This window comes from Elephas maximus, chromosome 16, assembly GCF_024166365.1.
Source record: "Elephas maximus indicus isolate mEleMax1 chromosome 16, mEleMax1 primary haplotype, whole genome shotgun sequence".
NCBI classification, from domain to species: domain Eukaryota; kingdom Metazoa; phylum Chordata; class Mammalia; order Proboscidea; family Elephantidae; genus Elephas; species Elephas maximus.
In genome coordinates, this window is record NC_064834.1 from 39,837,716 (window position 1) to 39,862,823 (window position 25,108).

Below are 25,108 nucleotides of genomic sequence, written 5' to 3' on the forward strand. Positions count from 1 at the left end.
CTTTGCCCATTTTTTAACTGGATTATTTGTCTTTTTGTTATTGAGGTGTTGAAGTATTCTATAGATTTTAGAGATTAGACCCTTGACAGATATATTGTAACCAAATTTTTTTTTTCCCTATTCATAGGTTCTCTTTTTGGCAAAGTCTTGTTCTTCTTCTTCTTTTTTTTTTTTTTAATAATTTTTATTGAGCTTTAAGTGAAAGTTTACAGATCAAGTCAGTCTCTCACACAAAAACTTATATATACCTTGCTACATACTCCCAATTACTCTCCCCTTAATGATACAGCCCGCTCCCTCCCTGCACTCTCTCTTTTCGTACCCATTTCTCCAGCTTCTAACCCCCTCTACCCTCTCATCTCCAGGCAGGAGATACCAACATAGTCTCAAGTGTCCACCTGATCCAAGAAGCTCACTCCTCACCAGCATCCCTCTCCAACCCATTGTCCAGTCCAATCCATATCTGAAGAGTTGACTTCAGGAATGGTTCCTGTCCTGGGCCAACAGAAGGTTTGAGGCCATGACCACCAGGGTCCTTTTTAGTCTCAGTCAGATCATTAAGTCTAGTCTTTTTATGAGAATTTGGGGTCTGCATCCCACTGCTCTCCTGCTCCCTCAGGGGTTCTCTGTTGTGTTCCCTGTCAGAGCAGTTATCAGTTGTAGCCAGGCACCATCTAGTTCTTCTGGTCTCAGGATGATGTAGTCTCTGGTTTATGTGGCCCTTTCTGTCTCTTGGGCTCGTAATTACATTTTGTCCTTAATGTTCTTCATTCTCCTTTGATCCAGGTGGGTCAAGACTCGTTGATGCATTTTAGATGGCTGCTTGCTAGCGTTTAAGACCCCAGACACCACTCTTCAAAGTGGGATGCAGAATGTTTTCTTAAGAGATTTTATTATGCTAATGGACTTAGATGTCCTCTGAAACCATGGTCCCCAAACCCCTGCCCCTGCTTCGCTGGCCTTCAAAGCATTCAGTTTATTCAGGAAACTTCTTTGCTTTTGGTTTAGTCCAGTTGTGCTGACCTCCCCTGTATTGTGTGTTGTCTTACCCTTCACCTAAAGTAGTTCTTACCTGCTATCTAATTAGTGAATACCCTTCTCCTACCATCCCTCCCTCCCCCCTCTCGTAACCACAAAAGAATGTTTTCTCCTCAGTTTAAACTATTTCTCAAGTTCTTATAATAGTGGTCTTACACAATATTTGTCCTTTTGCAACTGACTAGTTTCACTCAGCATAATGCCTTCCAGGTTCCTCCACGTTATGAAATGTTTCACAGATTCCTCACTGTTCTTCATCGATGTGTAGTATTCCATTGTGTGAATATACCATACTTTATTTATCCATTCATCCATTGATAGGCACCTTGGTTACTTCCATCTTTTTGCTATTGTAAACAGCGCTGCAATAAACACAGGTGTGCATATTTCTGTTTGTGTAAAGACTCTTATTTCTCTAGGATATATTCCGAGGAGTGGGATTGCTGGGTCATATGGTAGTTCCATTCTAGCTTTTTAAGGAAGTGCCAAATTGATATCCAAAGTGGTTGTACCATTTTACATTCCCACCAGCAGTGTATAAGTGTTCCAGTCTCTCCACAGCCTCTCCAACATGTATTATTTTGTTTTTTGGATTAATGCCAGCCTTGTTGGAGTGAGATGAAATTTCATTGTAGTTTTGATCTGCATTTCTCTAATGGCTAATGATCGTGAGCATTTCCTCATGTATCTGTTAGCTCCCTGAATGTCTTCTTTAGTGAAGTGTTTATTCATACCTTTTGCCCATTTTTTAATTGCATTATTTGTCTTTTTGCAGTTCAGTTTTTGCAGTATCATGTAGATTTTAGAGATCAGGTGCTGAACAGAAATGTCATAGCTAAAAACATTTTCCCATTCTGTACGTAGTCTTTTTACTCTTTTGGGGAAGCCTTTGGATGAGCATAGGTGTTTGATTTTTAGGAGCTCCCAGTTATCTAGTTTTTCTTCTACATTCTTTATAATGTTTTCTATACTGTTTATGCCATGTATTAGGGCTCCTAATGTTGTCCCTGTTTTTTCTTCCATGGTCTTTATCATTTTAGATTTTATATTTAGGTCTTTGATCCATTTTGAGTTATTTTTCGTGCATGGTGTGAAGTATGGGTCCTGTTTCATTTTTTTGCAGGTGGATATCCAGTTATGCCAGCACCATTTGTTTAAAAGACTGTCTTTTTCCCATCTAACTGTTTTGGGGCCTTTGTCAAATATCAACTGCTCCCATGTGGATGGATTTATGTCTGGATTCTCAATTCTGTTCCATTGGTCTGTGTACCTGTTGTTGTGCCAGTACCACGCTGTTGTGACTACTGTGGTGGTGTAATAGGTTCTAAAGTCAGGTAAAGTAAGGCCTTCCACTTTGTTCTTCTTTTTCAGTAATGCCTTACTTATCCAGGCCTCTTTCCCTTCCATATGAAGTTGGCAATTTGTTTCTCCATCTCATTAAAGAATGTCATCGGAATTTGGATCGGAATTGCATTAAATGTATAGATTGCTTTTGGTAGAATAGACATTTTTATAATGTTAAGTCTTCCTATCCATGAGGAAGGTATGTTTTTCCACTTATGTAAGTCTTTTTTGGTTTCTTGCAGAAGTGTATTGTAGTTTTCTTTGTATAAGTCTTTTACATCTCTGGTAAGATTTATTCCTAAGTATTTTATCTTCTTGGGGGCTACTGCAAATGGCATTGATTTGGTGATTTCCTCTTCGATGTTCTTTTTGTTGGTGTAGAGAAATCCAACTGATTTTTGTATGTTTATCTTGTATCCCGATACTCTGCTGAACTCTTCTATTAGTTTCAGTAGTTTTCTGGAGGATTCCTTAGGTTTTCTGTGTATAAGATCATGTCATCTGCAAATAGAGATAATTTTACTTCTTCCTTGCCAATCTGGATGCCCTTTATTTCTTTATCTAGCCTAATTACTCTGGCTAGGACCTCCAACACAATGTTGAATAAGAGTGGTGATAAAGGGCATTCGTGTCTGGTTCCCGATCTCAATGGGAATGCTTCCAGGCTCTCTCCATTTTGGGTGATGTTGGCTGTTGGCTTTGTATAAATGCCCTTTATTATTTTGAGGAATTTTCCTTCTTTCCTGTTTTGCTGAGAGTTTTTTTTTTTTTTTATCATGAATGAGTGTTGAGCTCTGTCAAATGCCTTTTCTGCATCAATTGATGAAATCATGTGATTCTTGTCTTTTGTTTTATTTATGTGGTGGATTACATTAATAGTTTTTCTAATGTTGAACCATCCGTGCATACCTATTATGAATCCCACTTGGTCATGGTGAATTATTTTTTTGATATGTTGTTGAATTCCATTGGCTAGAATTTTCTTGAGGATTTTTGCATCTAAGTTCATGAGGGATATAGGTTTATAATTTTTTGTGTGTGTGTGGTGCCTTTACCTGGTTTTGGTATCAGGGATATGGTGGGTTCACGGAATGAATTTGGCAGTATTCCATCCTTTTCTATGCTCTGAAATACCTTCAGTAGTAGTGGTGTTAACTGTTCTCTGAAAGTTTGGTGGAATTCTGCAGTGAAGCCATCCGGACCAGGGCTTTTTTTTGTTGGGAATTTTTTGATTACCTTTTCAATCTCTTCTTTTGTTCTGGGTCTATTTAGTTGTTCTACCTCTGTTTGTATTAGTTTAGGTAGGTAGTGTGTTTCTAGGAATTCATCCATTTCTTCTAGGTTTTCAAATTTGTTAGAGTATAATTTTTCATAGAAATCTGATATGATTCTTTTAATTTCAGTTGGGTCTGTTGTAATATCGCCCGTCTCATTTCTTATCGGGGTTATTTCCTTCCTCTCCTGTTTTTCTTTTGTCAGTTTGGCCAGTGGTTTATCAATTTTGTTGGTTTTTTCAAAGAACCAGCTTTTGGACTTATTAATTTTTTCAATTGTTCTTCTGTTTTCTATTTCATTTAGTTCAGCTCTAATTTTTATTGTTTGTTTTCTTCTGCTACCTGTGGGTTTCTTTTGTTGCTCTCTTTCTATTTGTTCAAGTTGCAGGGATAATTCTTTGATTTTGGCCCTTTCTTCTTTTTGTATGTGCATTTACTGATATAAATTGGCCTCTGAGCACCAGTTTTGCTGTATCCAAAATGTTTTGATAGGAAGTGTTTTCATTCTCATTGGATTCTCTGAATTTCTTTATTCCATCCTTAATGTCTTCTATAATCTAGTCTTTTTTGAGCAGGGTATTGCTCAGTTTCCAGGTGTTTGATTTACCTGATTTTCCTGTTATTGATTTCTACTTTTATGGCCCTATGGTCAGAGAAGATGCTTTGTAATATTTCAGTGTTTTGGATTCTACTAAGGCTTGCTTTATGACCTAATATGTGGTTTATTCTAGAGAATGTTCCATGTGCACTAGAAAAGAAAGTACACTTGGTTGCTGTTGGGTGGAGTATTCTGTATATGTCTATGAGGTCAAGTTGATTGATTGTGGCTTTTAGATCTCTTGTGTCTTTATTGAGCTTCTTTCTGGATGTCCTGTCCTTCACCGAAAGTGGTGTGTTGAAGTCTCCTACTATTATTGCAGAGCTGTCTATCTCAGTTTTCAATGCTGATAGAGTTGTTTTATGTATCTTGCAGCCCTATCATTTGGTGCATAAATATTTAATATGGTTATATCTTCTCGGTGTGTTGTCCCTTTAATCATTATAGAGTGTCCTTCCTTATCCTTTCTGATGGATTTAACTTTAAAGTCTATTTTGTCAGAAATTAATATTGTCACTCCTGCTCTTTTTTGATTGTTGTTTGCTTGATATATTTTTTTTCCATCCTTTGAGTTTTAGTTTGTGTCTCTAAGTCTAAGGTGTGTCTCTTGTAGGCAGCATATAGATGGATCTTGTTTTTTAATCCATTTTGCCACTGTCTGTCTCTTTACTGGTGCATTTAGTCCATTTACATTCAGTGTAATTACGGATAGGTATGAATTTAGTGTTATCATTTTGATGTCTTTTTTTGTATGTTGTTGACAGTTTCTTTTTCCCACTTTATTTTATGTGCTGAGTAGATTATATATTGTCCTTTACTCATATTTGTTGTTGTTGATTTTGTTTCTGCTGAGTCTCTATTTTCTTCTTGTATTTTGTTTTGATGAGTAGGATAGTTTGTCTCCTATCTTTGTGGTTATCTTACTATTGATCCCTATTTTTCCAAATATAAACCTAACTTTTATATCTTTGTATCACCGTATCTTCCTTTCCATATGGAAGGTGTATGGTTACATTTCTTAGTCCCTCTTTATTATTTTAATGTTATCTTCTTTTATATAATAACATCGCTGTTACCCTGTTTTGAGCTTTTTTTTTTATAATCTTGCTTTGTTGTTTTTGATTTCCCTGTCTGGGTTGACTTTCAGTTGTTCTGCCCAGTGTTCTAGTCTTGGGTTGATACCTGATATTATTGATTTTCTAACCAATGAACTCCCTTTAGTATGTCTTGTAGTTTGGGTTTGGTTTTTACAAATTCCCTCAACTTGTGTTTATCTGGAAATGTCTTAATTTCACCTTTATATTTAAGAGACAGTTTTGATGGATATATGATTCTTGGCAGGCAATTGTTTCCTTCAATTTTTTAAATATGTCATCCCATTGCCTTCTTGCCTGCATGTTTTCTGCTGAGTCATCTGAGCTTATTCTTACGGGCTTTCCTTTGTAGGTGACTTTTCGTTTATCCCTTGCTGCTCTTATAATTCTCTCTTTATCTTTGGTTTTGGTAAGTTTGATTATAATATGTCTTGGTGACTTTCTTCTAAGACCTACCTTATGTGGAGTTTGATGAGCGTCTTGGATAGATATCTTCTCATTTTTCACAATATCAGGGAAGTTTTCTGCCAACAAATCTTCAACAATTCTGTCGGTATTTTCTGTTATCCTTCCCTGTTCTGGTACTCCAATCACTTGTAGGTTATTTCTTTTGATAGAGTCCCACGATTCTTAAGGTTTCTTCATTTTTTTTTAATTCTTTTATCAGATTTTTCTTCAAACATATTAGTGCCAAGTGATTTATCTTCGAGTTCAGAAATTCTAGCTTCTACTTGCTCAATTCTGCTCCTCTGACTTTCTATTGAGTTGTCTACTTCTGTAATTTTATTGTTAATCTTCCGAATTTCTGATTGCTCTCTGTCTATGGATTTTTCCAGATTATTAAACTTTTCATTATGTTCCTGAATAATCTTTCTAATTTCTTCAATTGCTTTATCTTATGTTCCTTGGTTTGCTCTGCGTATTGCCTCGTTTCCTTCCTGATGTCTTGAAGGGTTCTGTATATTACACTTTTGTATTCTGCATCTGGTAATTCCAGGAACGTACTTTCATCTAGAAGATCCCCGGATTCTTTGTTTTGAGAGCCTGTTGAGGTATCATGGTCTATTTCTTTATGTGACTTGATGTGGACTGTTGTCTCCGAGCCATCTTTAAGTTATTGTATTAGTTTATGCTTGCTTACTGTGTCGTAGCTTCTTGCTTTGTTTTGTTTTGATATACCCAGATGGGTTGCTTGAGTGAGCTAGCTTGATTATTTTTGCCTTTCAGGCTCTGACGTCCTGTCCCCAGCTGGCTAGAGCTGTTATCAGGTACATCAGTCTAAATGTCCATTCTGTTTTCTTGTATGAATTCAGCTCAGGTTTCCAGATAGCTGATCATCAAGTGTGTGGTACAGGCTCTGTCCTACAGTCTTAGAGGGGCAGGGGTGATTGGCGTATATACTGGTACCGGATTGCAGCAGAGGGTCATGCTCTGAACAATGCAGGGGGCTGAGAACCGACCCCTGAGTGTCTCTGAGGAAAGCATGTCCCTGTTCCCTAGAGTGTGCGGGTGGGTGGGTTCTGCAGACCAACAAGGGGCACCCAAAGTTTTTGGTTGTAAGGACTGGGAGGTACCAATTATCCTTGGACCCCTGTCATGGGTGGCTGGGTGACCTTATGTGGGTAGGTGAGGACCTTGTTTAATAGGCAATGTCAAACATCAAACACACATCTCTCCACTGCACAGCTGAAACGGTTGGAGTCTGACAACAAGGGTGTATTCTCCCGAAATAGGCCCACACATGTCCATGCAGAAGGGAAAGGTTCTCAAGGTCCACGGACCATTTATGCCTGGACAGAAACTGCTTCTGTCCTGAGCTCCCCCAGTTAGTGGAGCTGGCAAATTATCTTTTCCCCAATTGCAATTTTTTTCGTTCTTCAAGGCCTGGAGGGGGGCTCTAGGCACCCAACAGGGCCTATTTCAGGCCCAGGGAATTCAGCCACTGAAGCCAGCTTGTGGGCAGGGGGATGCGGGAAAATACGCACAAGTACTCTGCTTTTGCCGAGCGTGCCGCTCTTCTCTGGTTCCAGAGGTATGGGTAGGCTGTGTGGCTGGCTGCTTCTCCCTGAGAAAACTGCGGCAAAATGCTAGTACGAGCCAGTTGCCACCACTGCTCTGGGAATGGTGCCTGAGGGCTCCCCACGATTCAGGTCTGGCAACTCCTCTCCGCTTCTGAACGACCTCTTCCTCCCCTGCCCCTCAGTTCATTTTCTAAGCTTGCCTTTGAAGCTCAGGGCTCCTAGCTTGTCACGAATATACTCGTTTCACTTGTTTTTTCTCGTCTTTGTTGTAAAGAGGGCTCACCGGAAGCATCTGTCTATTCCTCCATCTTGGCTCCGCCCCCCCGGCAAAGTCTTCTGAAGAGCAGAAGTGTTTAATTTTCAGGTGTTCCCAGTTATCTAGTTTATCTTCTGGTGTTTGTGCATTGTTAGTCATGGTTTGTATTGAATTTATGTCACGTATTAGGGCCCCTAATTTTTTGTCCATGATCTTTATTATTTTAGGTTTTATATTTAGGTCTTTGATCCATTTTGAGTTAATTTTTGTGTATGGTGTGAGGTATGGGCCTGTTTCATTTTTTTACAGATGAACATTTAGTTCTTCCAGCACCATATGTTAAAAAGAATGTCTTTCCCCCATTTAATGGACTTTGGTCCTTTGTCAAAGATCAGCAGACCATAGGTGGATGGCTTTATAATTATGTCAGAGTTCTCAATTCTGTTGTATTGATCTATGTGTCTGTCCTTGTACCAGTACCAGACTGCTTTGACTACCGTGGCTGTATAGTAGGTTCTGAGATTGGGGAGTGTGAGACCTCCTACTTTGTTCTTTTTCTTCTATTATGCTTTGTTTCCTTGGCCTCTTTCCTTTCCATATAAGGTTAGTGATTAGTTTTTCCATTTCCATAAAGAATGCTGTTAGTATTTGGATCAGGATTGCATCATATCTGTAGATCTTTTCATTTAGGATGGACATTTTCACAACATTGAGTCTTCACATCCACGAGCATGGTGTGTTTTTCCATTTATGTGGTATCTTTTGGCTTCATGAAATTAGTGTTTTGTAGTTTTCTTTGTACAGGTCTTTTACATCCCTGGTTAGATTCATTCTTAAGTATTTTATCTTTTTACCAAAAACCAAACCTGTTGCCATCAAGTTGATTACAACTCTTAGCGACCCTGTAGGACAGAATAGAACTGCCCATAGGGTTTCCAAGGAGCAGCTGGTGGATTTGAACTGCTGACCTTTTGGTTAGCAGCCAAATGCTTAACTGCTGTGCCACTAAAAAAAAAGGGCCCCTTTGTCTTTTTACTGGGTATTATAAATGGTACTTTTCTCCCCTGATTTCCTTTTTGAAGTTCTCTTTGTTGGTTTATAGGAGTCCAAGTGATTTTTGTGTGTCTTTTTTTTTTTATACTGTATCCTGCTACTCTGCTGAATCTTTCTATTAGTTCCAGTAGTTTTCCTGTGGAATCTTTAGGGTTCTCTGTGTGTGGGATATCATCTGCGAATAGGATAGTTTTACTTCTTTCCAATTTGGATGCATTTTATTTGTGTTTCTTGCCTTATTGCTCTAGCTAGAACTTCCAGCACAATGATAAATAGGAGTGGTGATAAAGGGCATCCTTGTCTTGTTCACATTCTCAAGGGGAATGTTTTCAGTCTTTCTCCATTGAGAATGATTTTGGCTGTGGGTTTTTTATAGATGCCCTTTATTATGTTGAGAAATTCCCCTTCTATTCCTACTTTATTGAGCATTTCTATAAGGAATGGGTGTTGGACTTAAATGCCCTTTTCTGTGTCAATTGAAATGATCATGTGATTCCTTTGTTTTATTTATGTGGTGGATTACATTGATTGATTTTCTAATGCTGAACTATACTTGCATATCTGGTATGAACCCCACTTGGTTGTGGTGTTTTTTTTTTTTTTTTTTGTATAATGCTGAGTTCTATTGGCTAGAATTTTTTGAGAATTTTTGCATCTATATTCATGAGAGATATTAGTCTGTAATTTTCTTTTTTTGTGGTGTCTTTGCCTGGCTTTGGTGTCACGGTTGTGTTGATCTGACAGAATGAATTTGGGATTGTTCCTTCCTTTTCTATGCTTTGAAATAGTTTGAATAGTACTAGTGTAAGTCCTTCTCTGAATATTTGGTAGAATTCTCCAGTGAAGCCATCTGGGCCGGGGTTTTTTTTGTTGTTGTTGTTATGAGTTTTTTTTATACCCTCTTCGATATTTTCTTTGTTTAGATGGTCTGTTCAGATTTTCTCTCATTTTGTGTTAGGTAGGTAGGCAGTATATTTCCAGAAATTTGTCCATATCCTCTAGGTTCTCAATTATGTTGGAGTACAATTTTTCATAGTATTCTGTTATGATCCTTTTAATTTCAGTCAGTTCTGTTGTAATGTCCCCCATTTCATTTCTCATGTGGGTTATTTGCTTTCTCTCCTGTTTTTCTTTTGTTGGTTTACCAATGGTTTCTCAGTTTTGTTAATCTTTTCAAAAAACCAACTTTCAGTCTTGTTGATTCTATTGTTTTTCTGATCTCTATTTCATTTGGAGCCCTGGTGGCATGACGCTTAAGAGCTCGGCTGCTAACCATAACGTCAGGTGTTTGAATCCACCAGCTACTCCTTGGAAACCCCGTGGGACAATTCTATTCTGTCCTATACGGCCGCTATGGGTCAGAATCGACTCAACAGCAGTAGGTTTTGGTTTTATTTCATTTATTCCTGCTCTAATGTTTATTATTTCCTTTCTTCTGGTCGCTGTGGACTTCTTTTGCTTTTCTATTTGTTCAAGTTGTAGGGTTAATGTTTGGATTTTGGCCCATGTGTCTGTTTTAATGTGTGCATTTATTGCTAAAATTGACCTCTGAGCACTGCCTTTGCTGTGTCACAATGGTTTTGGTATGATGTGCTTTCATTCTCATTTGATTCTAAGAATTTTTTGATTCCCTCTTTGATTTTTTCTACTACTCAGTTGTTTTTTTAAGTAAGATGTTATTCAGTTTCCTTGTATTTGATTTTTTTCATTGCTGTTCTTGTTATCGATTACTACTTTTATGGCACTGTGATCACAGTAAATGCTTTGTATTTTTTCAATCTCTTTTTACAGGCACATTTAAGCCATTTACATTCAGTGTGACTGTCGATAGTATGATGGTTAAGATTGTGTGTCAGCTTGGCTGGGCCATGATTCTCAGTGTTTTGGCAGTCATATAATGTGGTGATCACTTCCATGTTGAAACTTGATATGTGATCATCCCCATGATGGGATCTGCTGTGAGTAGCCCATCAGCTGAAAGGTAGTTTCCTTCAGTGTGTGGCCTGCATTGAATATAAGTGGACATTCTGGCAAGGCTCGGTGGCTTTTTGCTCGTGCCGAATCCTGCAGCTGACTCCTGTTCATCTGACTCCGGTCCTTGGGACTTGAGCCAGCAGCTTACCTGTGGTCTTGTCTGCTGATCCTTGGATTCATCGATCTTTGCAGCCTGTGAGCAAGAACTCTGCTCTCTGACCTGTGGATCTTGGGTTCACCAACCCTTGTGGCTACATGAATCAGGAGAAGTCTATGTTCTGACCCATCAATTTGGGATGTTTCAGCCTCGAAAATGCATGAGTCATTTCCTTGATATAAATATATATATATTTATATATATATATATGCTTTACTGGTTTTGCTTCTCTAGAGAACCCAGCCTAAGACAGATAGGTATGAGTTTACTGCTGTCATATTGTTGTATCTTTTTTGTGTGTGTGTGGTGCTGACGTTTTCTTTGTTCCTCTTACTCTCCTGTGCTGAGTACCTTTTGGTTTTGGATTTTCTTTTCTTTTTTTCATTTTTACAGATTTAAGTTTACATAGACTTTATATTTTTCTTCTTTTTTACTGTGAGGAGTAGGTTACCTTGAAATTTACCCGTATCTTCCTAAGTTTGAACCCGTCTTTTATTAACTTGATATCACTTTGACTTCCTCTCCGTTTGAAAGTTCTATACTTACACCATTTATTCCCCCTTTTATTGTTTTGACCTTGTCATTATTTTACAGATTGATATCTCTGTCTCCCTGGTTTAAGTCTTTTAATTTTGTTTTATTATTGAGAGCTCTTTACCTATGTTGGTATCTGGCTGATACTGTTATGTGTCCTAGACTCCAGTTGTTTGATGTTGTTGGTTCTCTAACCAATGGACTTCCTTTAATATTTCTTATAAGTTTGGTTTAGTTTTTATGAATTCCCTTAATTTCTGTTTATCTGGAAATGTCCTAATTTCACCATCGTATCTGAGAGAGAGTTCTGCCATATATATTATCCTTGGCTGGCAGTTTTTTTCTTTAAAGGTTTTATATATATGTCATCCCATTGCCTTCTTGCCTTTGTAGTTTCTGCCAGGTAATCAGAGTTTAGACTTACTGTTTGCCCTTTGTGACTTTTCATTTTTCCTCAAGCTGCTCTCAGGACTCTGTCTTTGGTTTTGGCAAGTGTGATTTTGATATGTCTTGGTGACTTTCTTTTGGAGTCTATCCTGTATGGGGTTCATTGAATTTCTTAGCTGGTCAGCTTTTCTTCTTTCATGATACTCGGGAAATTTTCTGCCAGCAAATCTTCAGCAATCTTCTTTGTGTTTTCCATTTTCTCCCCCTGTCCTGGTGCAAATTTTTGCTCTTGACTATGTCCCACATAATTCTTGGGTTTTCTTCATTCTTTTCTCTGATTTTTCCTCATAGTGGTATCCATGGATTTGTCTTCGGTCTCACTGATTCTGTCTTTCATTTTTTCAAATTTGCCCCTAAAACCTTATATTGAGTTGTCCATTTCTGAAATTTTGTTGTTTATCTTTTGGATTTCTAGTTGCTATTTTCATATGATTTCTAATTGTTTATTTGTTTTGACATTCTGTTCTTGTGTAGTTTTCTGAATCCTATTGTTTGTCTGTGTTATTCTTGATTTTAGCTATGTTTTCAATGGTTTTATCTTTGTTTTCCATAATTTATCTACTTTTTTCCTTGGCTTTGCCTGTGTTTTTCTTCATCTCTTTCCTAATCTCTTACTCGTACCCATTGCCGTTGAGTAGATTCCAACTCATAGTGACCCTAAAGGACAGAGTAGAACTGCCCCATAGAGTTTCCAGGGAGTGCCTGGTGGATTCGAACTGACAAACTTTTGGTTAGCAGCTGTAGCAATTAACCACTACGCCACCAGGGTTTCCTCATCTCTTGGATGGCCCTAAATATTAGTCTTTTGAATTCCATATCAGGTAGTTCCATTGCCTTGCCTTCCACCAGAAGGTCATCTGTTTATTTTGGTCACTACCGGAGCCATTTTGTCCTGGTTTTTTATATGCCCCGATATTGTCTGCTGTCTCTGAGACATTAAGGTACTTTTTTCTGTATTTATTGATTGTGTGTTTGTTTGATTTGTCCTGCTTCTTTGTTTTGTTTTAATATGTCAGGGTTGGCAGGCTGGGTGTGCTTTCTACTTGCTCATCTGTGGGCACAATAGCTCTCACCACCTTGTCCAGGTGTGCAGGGCAGCAGCAGGCAGGGTCAGCCTACTTTGCTGTACACTGGTTTGGCAAGGTGGCTGAGGGCAGACTGTGCTGGTGCTGTCTACCTCCTCGTGTTCGTCCAGTGGCATGGGAGCATTCACACCCCCTCACCAGAGAGGCAGGGGTGTCAGATGGGGAATGGTAGAGTGGCAGGAGGGGAGGGGCAGTGCAAGCCCAGTGCAGTGGCAGGCCTGAGCCGAGGATGCTTTAGCCATGGTGGTACTGCAAGAACCAATAGGAAGGGGGGTGTAGCATATGGGGGCAGGTGCCGTAGCTCTTGTTAGGAGCTCCATAGAGTTTCCCTCCTGTACTCCCTGCCTGGGGTCATTTCTGGCTGTGCTACAAGATGAAGAAGCTTGTGCCATGTAGTTGGCTGGTGATCTCCACTCCATATCTCTCCTCATTCTTTGTTTTTGTTCAGTTTCTTCTTCCATTTGGTCTTTGATTTAGTTGTTTATCCCTTCTTTTGATACTTAGGTTTCCAGGATAGATGTTTGTAACTATTCTACTTAGTTTTTCAGGTCTTTGCTGCAGAGGGAAAGCATGATGTGTCTGTCTAGGGTGCCATCTTGGCTCTGCCAGCTAAATTTTATAAATTTTGCATAATAAATATGTTCAGGTTTGCCTATCAAAACTGACTGTGCCCCTTGATAGAAAAGGAATAGAAGGAAAGGGGAAAGGGAAGGGAACTGTGATTGCTTACTAAGTGGCAGGCCCTGTGCAGTTCTGACAGCAACGTAAGACAAGTATTATTATCCCCATCATGGGGATGAAGAAAGTTAGACTTAAGGTAAGCACTTTGTTAGAGATCTTATAGCTACTGAGGGATTGACCAAGGTCTTCAGAACATGCTCTTTACCTTACAGTACACTATCACTTATCAATATTTGTAGACTTTGGAGAGTAAATGAGAAGTCAAAGCAAGGTGAATTAGTTAAGTCATCTCAGTGGCCAGTGGCAACCATCTCCACCATATGTACTCAAAAAGTTAATTAACTCAAAAAGTTAATCAGTCAAAGCACTGCTTTTTTGGTCACTTGGCCATTCTAAGTCTCCCCTTTTTTTTTTTTTATTGTTAATCCTGGTGGTTCAACAGTTAAGTACTAGGCTTTTAACCAAAAGGTTAGTGGTTTGGACCCATCTAGCAGCTCCACAGGAGAAAGACCTGGCTATCTGCTTTCATAAAGATTACAGCCAAGAAAACCCTATGGGGCAGTTCTACTCTGTCACATGGGTTGCTATGAGTTGGAATTGACTCGATGGCACCGAAAAACAACATTGTTAATCAACAGGTCGCCATGAGTTGGAATCAATTCTAGGGCAACTAACAACAGCAACACTGTTAATCAAGTTCCCCGGGTAGCACAAATGGTTTGCGCTCTACTACTAAGTAAAAGGTTGGCAGTTCAAACCCACGTAGGTGGTAGTGGAACTGATTAGACTTTGACTATTTTCTTTTTTTAATTAGTTATGTCACTAATAATTAGAGTCACTTTTAGTGCTTTTCTCTTAGATGTTCCTTCATATTTTCTGGTTTTTTCTTCTTGATTCTCTGCCAAGAAAGAAAGGCTTGACAACCTGCTTCCATAAAGATTATCCAAAAACCAAACCAAAACCATGGCCATTGATTCGATTCTTACTAATAGTGACCCTACTGGACAGAGTAGAACTGCCCCATAGGGTTTCCAACTGCTTCTTTATGGAAGCAGATTGCCACATCTTTCTCCTGTGGAGCGGCTGATAGGTTCAAAATGCCGAACTTTCAGTTAGCAGCCAAGCACTTTAACCACTGTACCACCAGGGATCCTCCCATAAAGATTACAGACAAGAAAATCCTGTGAAGGAGTTCTACTCTGTAACACATGGATTCACCATGAGTTGGAATCGACTTGACAGAAACAGATTATTGTTAATCATTCTATTTCTGCAGGCAGATTCCTTCAGTCATTCCTTTTTACTTTTGTCGGGAGATTTTTTGTCTCTTGACGTGATTTATACAATAATCGAGCTCTCCCCCTTGTACTTATATATCACTAGCCTAACTCACAAAGAGTCCGGGTGGCATGACAGTTAAGCACTCATCTGGTAACCAAAGGTTGGTGATTCTAACCAGGGAAAGACCTCCAGAAGAAAGACCTGGAGATTTGCTTCTGGAAAGATTACAGCCTAGGAAACCCTCCAGGGCAGGTCTAGCCTGTCATATGGGGTTGCTGTGAGTCAGAATCAACTCAACAGAACCGAACAACAACAGCCTAACTCCCCATTTTGGTAGTTTTTATGGTCATTCCTTCATACTTCCTATGCTCTTGCATGAGCTCCTAACATTCAAACACTTGCCCCCTTTGTCTTGGACAGGCACATGGAAAACTGCTGACTGCAAAGACAATGAAGGACACCCTAGCTGTACGCCCTGCAAAGAAGGGCAGGAGTACACAGAAGAGAAAAATTATTTAGATTACTGCCGCAGATGTGACTTTTGTGATGAAGAACATGGTAAGTGTCTTAAAAAGCAATCGAAAGAGACCAGTCATGATACTCCATGTAGAACCATTTTTATGGACTGAATCTAAGCAATTTTCCCAGAGATAGGAGAATGACTGAATATGGACCCTGTGAATAGGGTTCATCAGGGCCAATTAAAGCAGCAGAAATGATTTGTTCTCTACCTTGACTGATACTTGTGTGATGGCTCTTGTTCTTGGCCAGAAAGATTGTGGAAGCCTGAAGATACATGCACAGAGAAGAAGCCTCTGGATGAAAAAGACTCTTGTCCCTAATCAGGGTCTAAATCAATGTTGTTCAACCATGGCTGTAAACAAATCAAAATCTCTAAGTGAGGGCCTTGACACTAGTCTGATTCAGTAGGTCTAGGGCAGGACCTGCCATTTTGCATTTCTAGCAAGCTCCTAGGTGATGTTGATACCACAGTTTGGGTAGCCAGCCTCTAGACTAGAAGAACAGGTGAGGCATCTGGGAAAAAGGTGGGATTGTCTGTCCACTTAAAAGCCTATGAGATGATTGCTGGCCTTGGTTGCTGGACTGTCTGCCCATTTAAAACTCTGAGATGATTTCTGGCCATTTCAACTTGGGGTTGCCTGTGTTGCATTTAAACACTAGTTGTGTTATGAAAAGTGTGATGGGCATGACTGTTGATATAAACTGTGGATATTTGAAATCCATTCAGCTCTGCCCACCATTTTCATAATCCATTTAAAAGTAGCTTCTGTAATTAATTGTTTGCAAACTGGTTTTCTAGGCTTAGAAGTGGAAAAAAACTGTACCCGAACCCAGAATACCAAGTGTAGATGTAAAGCAAACTTTTTTTGTAACGGTTCTTCATGCGACCTCTGTGAACCTTGCATCACGTAAGTTTTAGTCTTTCTCTGATTAAAACACTAGATAGACCTTGAGGGATGATGTCTCCCGAGGGAGAGGAAACAATGGCTGGGAGTCAGAAATTTGGGTTGTAGTCTTCCCTTGCCTCCAAGCAGCCAGATGACCATTGGTTTATTTAAACATCAACTCACCAAACATTATTTATTTATTGGCACATTCCTGGCACCAAGAGTCTCAGTCTAGAGGTAAAGAGAGTCAAGAAAGGCAATGGTTATTGAGTATCAACACCATGTGGCATCAGAAGAGTCTTGTGCCAGAGTGCTATGAGTTATACAAAAAAGTGTTTCCACTCTGTCTGGGGAGATGGGGGTGAAGCTATGACACATGGCTTGAGTCTCAAAAAAAAAAAAAAAAAAAAAAGAGCACCATCCCATGCACACAGATAGAAAGCGCATTTCAGGCAGGGGAACAGCAGCTGCAGAGAGACAGAAGAAGCTGGAGAAGGCGCCAGGGCCAAATCATAAAGGGCCTTGTATTTCATCCAAAAGAGCTTGGTTTTGATCCAAAGTTAGAAAACCTGATTGTCCAGCTCACTTTTCTGCTGATTAACTGGGTGAGTTTGGGCAGATTGCTTAACATCTCTGAATTTCAGTTTACGCACTCATAAGATGCCAATAAGATTACTTGTCCCATCTGCCACATTTCTGTGAAGATCAGATTGGATAATATGTGTTACGAAAGTAGCTTTTGCTTTGTAAGATATTATTTTGTATGAATATAAAGGTTTAGGATTATCATTTTCTTCTCTTAAAACTTGAAATTCATTTTGAGAAACTTCTAAGAGTTCATCTAGTAGGCTTAAAGAGTAGGGACAAAATACTTGATGTCTCTTCTCACTAGAAAAATGTTGTTATGTGAAGCTACCCTAGCCTCTTCCTTCCAGCCCCAAATGTCTGAGAGGGCCTCGTGGTGGAAGGACAGGTATGGATTTGAGGATGCGGGGGAAGCACAGGGATAACTTAGTAAAATAATAACAGTAATAGTCGTTCTAACTACTGTATGATCTTCAGTTAATTTTTTCTCACCACGACCATTTGAGGTGAATGGTATTATTATCACCTTCTTATTTATGAGCATACATGCTCCCAGAGGTTAAGTGACTTGCCCAAAGTCAGGTAGTTAGGCGAGGGACAAAGCCAGGCTGTGAACTCAGACATTCTGATTGTCAGTGTTTGGCTATCTGAAGACAGTCCCACATGAGCCTCTTGAGTCTCCCAATCACCACTTGATGTTAAAACTGACAACCTCTAATGGCCAGCTGGGCAGGCTCCCTAAGCAGAATCATAGGCAGTGGCTATCATTTGGCCATTTTATTGTTGTATGCAACTTTTTTGAAATTGCTTTGGGTGGTTTATGACTCCTGAAGACATTTGTCATTCGAACATATAAATTATATTACAAACTTGTACCAGCTTTAGATATTAATCTAGGAATCTTTAAAGGAAGAGGTTTGGCAGAGATGCAAAAATGAACAAAATGGCCCCAGATTTATAGTGCATCATTGAAATGATCAAGGAATCAGTCCAGCAGGGTGTTTAGTATTTCCTCTATATTTTTTTCTAGGTGTGAACATGGAATCATTGAGAAATGCACACCAACCAGTAACACTAAATGCAAAGGAAAAGGTTATTATTTTTTTTTTAATAGTTATATTCTCCTTTCTCCCATCCCCAGGGTAAAATATAAAGAAAAGCTGATCCCCTTTGATGCTATTTCTGAGAATATTTTGCATAATCTTAAAGATTGCTTATTTTCATATGAAATGTCCAATGTTCTAATCCATAGAATCTGGATCTAACTTACCGTGGTTACTGTGCCTCCTGGTGATTCCAATAATTCTTGCAATAATTTGGGGTAAGTTCCTACTCTGTTCAAACTGTACATTGAAGTAACACCGCAAGTAGTTGTTCAAATAATTTCTCTCTGTCTCCTACCTGTAAGAAAGCTTCTATTAGGTAGGTATGGAGTCCCTGGGTGGTGCAAATGGGCAATGTACTCAACTGCTAGCCAAAAGGTTGGAAGTTGGAATTCACCCAGACATGCCTTGGAAGAAAAGCCTGGCAATCTACCTCCAAAAGATCAGCCATTGAAAACCCTAGGGAGAAATAAGTCAGCCACAAAAGAACAAATATTGAATGACCTTGCCTACATGAAATAAGCAAGTACATAGAAATCAAAGATTATTATTATTTGGGAGGAAGAGAGAGAGATTTTGCTTAGAGGGGGGCACTGAGTTTATATTAATGGTGGTGGGATAATTTGGAAAAGGATAGTGATAATGGTTGTACAACATGAAGAACACAATCAATGTCACTGAATTATACATGTAGAAATTGGTTAAAAAAAAGAAAAGAAAGAAAGAAGACCCTAAGGAGCACAGCTGTACTCTGACACACATAGGGTTACCAAGAATCAGAATCCATTTGACTGCAGCTGGTTAGTTTACCAGATAGGTAGCTCTATTATACTGTTAAATTCCTGCCACCGAATCCCCCCCTGAAAACTGATAAGAATGGATGATATTATCCTTCAGCTAGTCTTTCCAAGCAACTGTTTGGGGACAATGATTGGTATTCCCATCCTCCCTGCGATCAAGGGTGTTTTCGTCCAGGCAACTGCAGAGTTGACCAAGAATCAGAGATCACCCCATGTATAAACAGAACACAAGAATCAAGGAGCCTTCTATGAGCAGGCATCGCAGGAACACTTGATGTATTCATTCCTTTCTCTGCCTTTTCTCCTTTGACCAAATTCAGTGCTTTTTTCATTCTTAATCCTCCTTACCTTAAAACATTGTGGTGACACGTCATATGTAAAGGTTACTTAGTAAAGTCAGTAGGTAAACTAAAATTGTGTATAATCATAATTGCTGCACAAAATCCCTTTAAGTCACCCATAAAACAAAGTACAGGGCCAAGTCTCAACAACTATGAAGAAGCCAGGTTTTCCTTCTCTGTTGGAACAAGTCCCTGTTTCTTCAGTTCAGCTGAAGATAAAGTGGTTGCCTTGCGTTTAGAGGTTGTTTAGCTAAAAATCCATGCTCAATATTTAAACTATAATTGTACTCAGAGACTTACAGGTTCATGTCTTCTATCTTGCACTTGCTCCAAGGCATATACTTACTGAGTGTGTACACTTGAGTTTTTTCTGAGTATGTGTACTTAAATTTTGAATATTAAATGTCATTCCTCAGCAAGATGATGTGGACTTCCCATGTTCTAAGGCTTCTGTGCCCTGCTGTAGCCATGCCATGCAACTCCACTGGTAGGGGTCAGGGTTGTGTGGTGATGGCCATGAAATAACTCAAAAGCCAGACTCAGGCTAAGCCAGTGTGTAGTAATTGCATAACTCAATTAAGATATGATGTATCTCTAGAACACTTGGGAGCCTCTGGGTGGTGCAAATGGTTAACATGCTCAACTGCTAACCAAAAGGTGGGAGGTTCAAGTCCACCTAGAGGCACCTCAGAAGAAAGACCTTGCAGTCTACTTTCAAAAAATCAGCCACTGAAAACCCACGGAATACAGTTCTACCCTGACACACACAGGGTCACCATGAGTCAGAATCAACTTGATTCCAACCATATTTCTTTGTTTGCTTGCTTTCTGGCTAGAACTCTTGAGGCCATGGGATGGGATTTCCAAAATCAGGACAGTGCTGCCTTGTGTGGAACTTGGCCACTTTGAGTTTCACTGATGAGTTTCTCCTTCTTCCTTTTCACATTTCTTTTAGCATGAGAGTATATTCTCACGTGCTTCCTACCAGGCTGATACCTGAGTCTGACAGAAATTTCTTTGAATTTTCAGGGTGGTTGAAATATAAAAAGGGCAATGCAGAAACCCCTGAGAAGTCTAAATCTACTGTAAGTGTTTCATCAGCTTTCTTTTTTTTTAAAAAAAGCAGTAATTCCTCTTTTTATCTATTTTTTTCAGCAAACATTTATTGTATGCCTACTTGTGTACAAGCGTTAGAAAGGCATCTAAAATGAATTCAGATGTGGTGCTTAATTTATAAGTAAGTCTCTACACAAATAAGAATCAACAAAAGGGGTTAGTGAGAATATGTTCAGTGTGAGTTTAAAAAGGACTTAGTGAACATCCATGGTCTCTGTTGGTATGACTCCTGCAGAGAGATTGCAGAGACATCCCTTTGCAGGGCCTGGACAGTATCAGGGTTCCATATCCAAGCCTGTACCAGGAGATAGTTCTTAAAGCTCATTCTAAAGGGACAGCTCAACCCTCTCTACCTGTTGACCTAATCTCTTGCCATAACTTTTTCCAATACGGGATATCAAGGCATTTCAAAAAGCAAAAAGATACACTGGGAATTAAGTTCCACTTAATTGAATAATGATTTTTGCATTTGGGGACAGTCTCAGTGGGAGTTAAGTTTCTTTAAATCAATATGGTATAAAAATTTCAACTTGAGCCATTTTCTGGTGTCGAAAATAAGGATAATTACAGTGAAGTAACTTTCAGGATGATTATGTTTATTATGCTTATTTTCATGTGTCTATGTGAAAAATAATCTCAAGAATTATTCTCAAGAAATCCTTAAGTTCCTTCCCTTTGTAAAATGTAAGCCAATGTTGCTTTGTTTCTGGCAACACTGGAGCCTTTCAGAGTAAGAATTTGAAGGGTAAAAAAACCCCTCTTAATCAATTAGTCTAGTTTCCTAATTTTATACACCAAGCAACTGGTTATACTTCCTTCTGAAATAAGGAAGAATTAGAAGAGTATCTTAAAACCATTCTAAATATGTTTTTATTTATCTTTCTCCTCACCTTCATTTTCTCTCCCTAGGAAATGGAACCACTGAATTTCAGAGGTAAGGTTTTTATTATAGCCAGTTTTAAAGTAAAATAAAGTTACTCATTTCAGTGATGTATTGCGGGGCCTTGCTACTTCTTGAGCTTATAGTTCTTACTACTCACCATCAAGAGTTTATCAGAGAATTTCTTTAAATTTATAACCATCATACATAGTTAAAATAAATCAGGTAGCCACGCTGTAGATTGTAGATACTTGTTACTTCTGGTGATGGGAAAAGTAGCACAGAATGTGGGTGTAATCAGCACAGCTTGGCCAAAGTAAAATGTCACTAAGAGGTACAAAAGAGAAAATGATGTTTGTGCTAAAGAATATGATATATGTAATTTGGCAACAACACCAACAATAACCAAAAAGGAGTGTATGGACACAGATGTAGGTGCATAGGCATATATGTGTACAGATAGGTACAGGGGCACACGTATGTGTGCACAGATAGAAGTATCTATATGTACGTGTACATACAGATATGTGTGTGCACACATATATGTTCATAGAGAACACAGTTACAGGTACTTCTCAGACATAACCAAACGCTTTGCAAGAATGATTTTCTTGGGTTTAAAGGCTTAGGTCCTTAGTCTTATGGGACAACTCAGTCAACTAGCACTACAAAGCTTACGCTCTGCACCCTAGTGAGTTGAGTAGCATCGAGGATCTTAAAAATTTGCGAGCAGCCATCTAAGATACAACTATCGGTCTCTACTTGTTAAGAGTAGAACAGAACGAAGGAAACCAAAGTCTCAGAGAAATTAGTCTACGGGGCTAATAAACTACACAAGCCACAGCCTCATCTACTTTGAGACCAGAAGAACTAAATTGTGCCCAGCTACCACTACTGGCCATTCTGATCAGGGTCACAATAGATGGACCCAGATAGAATAGGAGAGAAAATGCTGAACAGAACTCAAATTCTTAAGAAGTCCAGACTTAGACCAGTTGAGACTGGAAGGCTCCCTGAAACTATCACCCTGAGATATTCTTTAAACCTTGAACGGAAACTATTCCCTGAGGTCATCTTTTAGTGAAATAACAGATTAGCACACAAAATAAAGAATATTACCTGTGAGTACAGTGCTTCATTAAAAAATCTTCTATATGAGACCAAAAGATCAACAATTACTCTAAAGCGAAGACGAGAAGATAAGGGGCAAGGAAACTAGAGCACTGGAAACGGAATAACCATAACGCAGTTAAGGAGAATGTTGACACTTTGTGAAAAATGTCACTAATGTCACTGAACAACTTGTGCACAGATTGCCAAATGGGAACCTAATCTGCTGTGTAAACCTTCACTGAAAACACAATAAAATATTAAAAAAAAAAATCAGGTAGCAATGGGACACTATATTCTAAGCCTTAAGAGAATTTTTCTTCACAACCATTTAGGCACATAATAGAACTCCTGCCTAAACTGATTTAGAGGTCAATCTTAACTGTAGACTCGGTTTATTATGGGTGTAGCCAAGCTCTCTAACAACATACATGATCATGTTCAGTTCTGTTCTTTGACTTGTGATACATAGATAAGATGATAATGAACCCTTTGCCCTTACTTTTAGATTTGTGAGTCACTGATCATCAGATTCATAAAGGAACTTAGGAATGATCTTTCCCAGCCGTAGCATTTTACAGATGAGAAAAGAAGATAAAAAGATGGTATATATCTTTTTCAGGTTATATAGCAAATTAATGGGGACATAGCAGGAGTTGGGATTAGAACTCAAGGTTGCTTTTGTTCCCCCAATCAGCTCTTGAGATCTCTAGGACTTAGTTGTATTCTTAAGTACCAGAAGGGGAGAAATAAAAATGGCCTGTAGTAATAAGAATTTCTTTTAGAAGAAACAAACTTTCCAAGACTTTTCTATTTTTCAGATGTTGACTTGAGTAAATATATCACTTCTATTGCTGAACTAATGACACTAAATCAAGTTAAAGAATTTGTTCGAAAGAATGGTATGAAAGAACCCAAAATGGATGAGATCAAGAATAACCATCCTCAAGATACAGCTGAACAAAAAGTCCAACTGCTCCGGAATTGGTATCAACATCATGGGAAGAAAGGCGCGTATGATGCTTTGATTAAAAGCTTACCAAAAGATATTGCAGAAAAAGTTCAGGATATGGTTCAAAAGGACATTACTAGTAATGATGAAAATGCAGACTTCAAAAGCGAAAATGAAAGACAAAGCATGGCCTAGAGTGAAAAAGAACTCAGTTCTGAGTATGCGTAATTAATAGAAAGAAAATTAGTGTTTGGATAAGTTTGTAATAGCTGAGGGCTGTAAATATTGCATGGCTTTTTACTCAGTGTGTTTTATTTTTTCATTCATTAGATTTGTAAACCTAATATGTTTACAGGTTTTAAGAATCTAATGATTCTGCCTTCAGGGATGTTTAAAACCTAGTTAAGAAGACAGACATCATCAAGAGAACGTGCAGTGGCATGTTAAATACATAGGAGTGTGCGCAAAGGACAATTGCTGGGATTATGCTCTACTGTCTAAACCCTGGTGGGGTAGTGGTTAGGTGCTACGGCTGCTAACCAAAGGCTCGGCAGTTTGAATCTGCCAAGTGCTCCTTGGAAACTCTATGGGGCAGTTCTACCCTGTTCTATAGGGTCGTTGTGAGTCAGAATCTACTCTACAGCACTGGGTTTGGTTTGGTTTTGGTTTTATCTAAAGTATCTAAATTATGGAGCCCTGGTGGCACAGTGGTTAAGAGCCCTGGTGGCACTGCTAACCAAAAGGCTGGGAATTTGAATCCAACATTCACTCCTTGGAAACCCTGTGGGGCAGTTCTACTCTGTCTTTTGGGGTCTCTATGAGTCGGAATCGATTTGATGGCAACAAGTTTATCACAACCTAGGAAACCCTATGGGCAAGTTCTACTCCATCATATAGGATTACTATGAGCCAGAGTCAACTCAATGGGCACACAACAACAATGTACATGCACACACACATAAATATAAATATGATCAAGTCATATATGCTTGTAACCTGCTTTTCACTCAAGAGTGGGTGGTGGACATTTTCCATGTTAATAAATATAATAAATAAATAAATATAGATACATAATAATTCCTTTTTGGGGGGTGTATGGTATTTTACTATTTGGAGATACCATATTTTATTAATATATAATGTCATAATTTATTTTGCTAAATACAAATGTTACACAGGAATGTGAAGATATTTATCCACTATGGGCCATTAGCAATTTGTTTCTTACTTGATTTTTGTTTAACCTTAAAAACGCAATGAAGAGGCACAAGGACGCAATGACTTAGAAAGCATGTACTGCTAGGATGGCAGGCTCAGGTGAATGTAGTGCTCCTAGGTGGCCAGGGAAGGGGAGGCTCCAGACAAAGCTAGGAGAGCAGACTGATGCTGAAAATTTACTTTTCCAGATAGCTATATTTGGGTCAGAGCCCTGGTGGTGCAGTGGTTAAGAGCTCAGCTGCTAACCAAAAGGTTGGCAGTTCAAATATTTGGGTCAGCCCTGCCTGAGACTTTCCAGCCCTGCCTGGAAACAGAACAACCAGAATGGAAATAATGAGAATGCTGACACATTGTAAAAAGTGTAACCAATGTCACTGAGTTTCCGGCCAGGGAAGGGGAGGCTCCAGACAAAGCTAGGAGAGCAGACTGATGCTGAAAATTTACTTTTCCAGATAGCTATATTTGGGTCAGAGCCCTGGTGGTGCAGTGGTTAAGAGCTCAGCTGCTAACCAAAAGGTTGGCAGTTCAAATATTTGGGTCAGCCCTGCCTGAGACTTTCCAGCCCTGCCTGGAAACAGAACAACCAGAATGGAAATAATGAGAATGCTGACACATTGTAAAAAGTGTAACCAATGTCACTGAGTAGAAACTGTTAAATTAGAACCGAATTTGCAATGTAAATTTTCTCCAAAATCACAATAAAATATTTTTTAAAAACTACAACTAGCATCACAATTAATGGGGAAGGATTGAAAAT

At 39.0% G+C, this 25,108-nt stretch overlaps 1 protein-coding gene across 2 annotated transcripts in view; it reads left to right on the forward strand.

Moving 5' to 3' along the window:
• FAS (Fas cell surface death receptor) overlaps positions 1-24,725 on the forward strand; it is a 53,068-nt gene extending 28,343 nt beyond the window's left edge. For both annotated transcript variants that reach the window (XM_049854860.1, XM_049854861.1), the window contains exons 3-9: positions 15,258-15,395; positions 16,159-16,267; positions 17,862-17,923; positions 18,084-18,152; positions 20,105-20,160; positions 21,101-21,125; positions 23,003-24,725. In XM_049854860.1, the coding sequence (XP_049710817.1) occupies positions 15,258-15,395; positions 16,159-16,267; positions 17,862-17,923; positions 18,084-18,152; positions 20,105-20,160; positions 21,101-21,125; positions 23,003-23,328 (785 nt within the window). In that variant the 3' untranslated portion in view covers positions 23,329-24,725. The remainder of the gene's footprint in view (positions 1-15,257; positions 15,396-16,158; positions 16,268-17,861; positions 17,924-18,083; positions 18,153-20,104; positions 20,161-21,100; positions 21,126-23,002) is intronic.
• Positions 24,726-25,108: the final 383 nt, after the last annotated feature.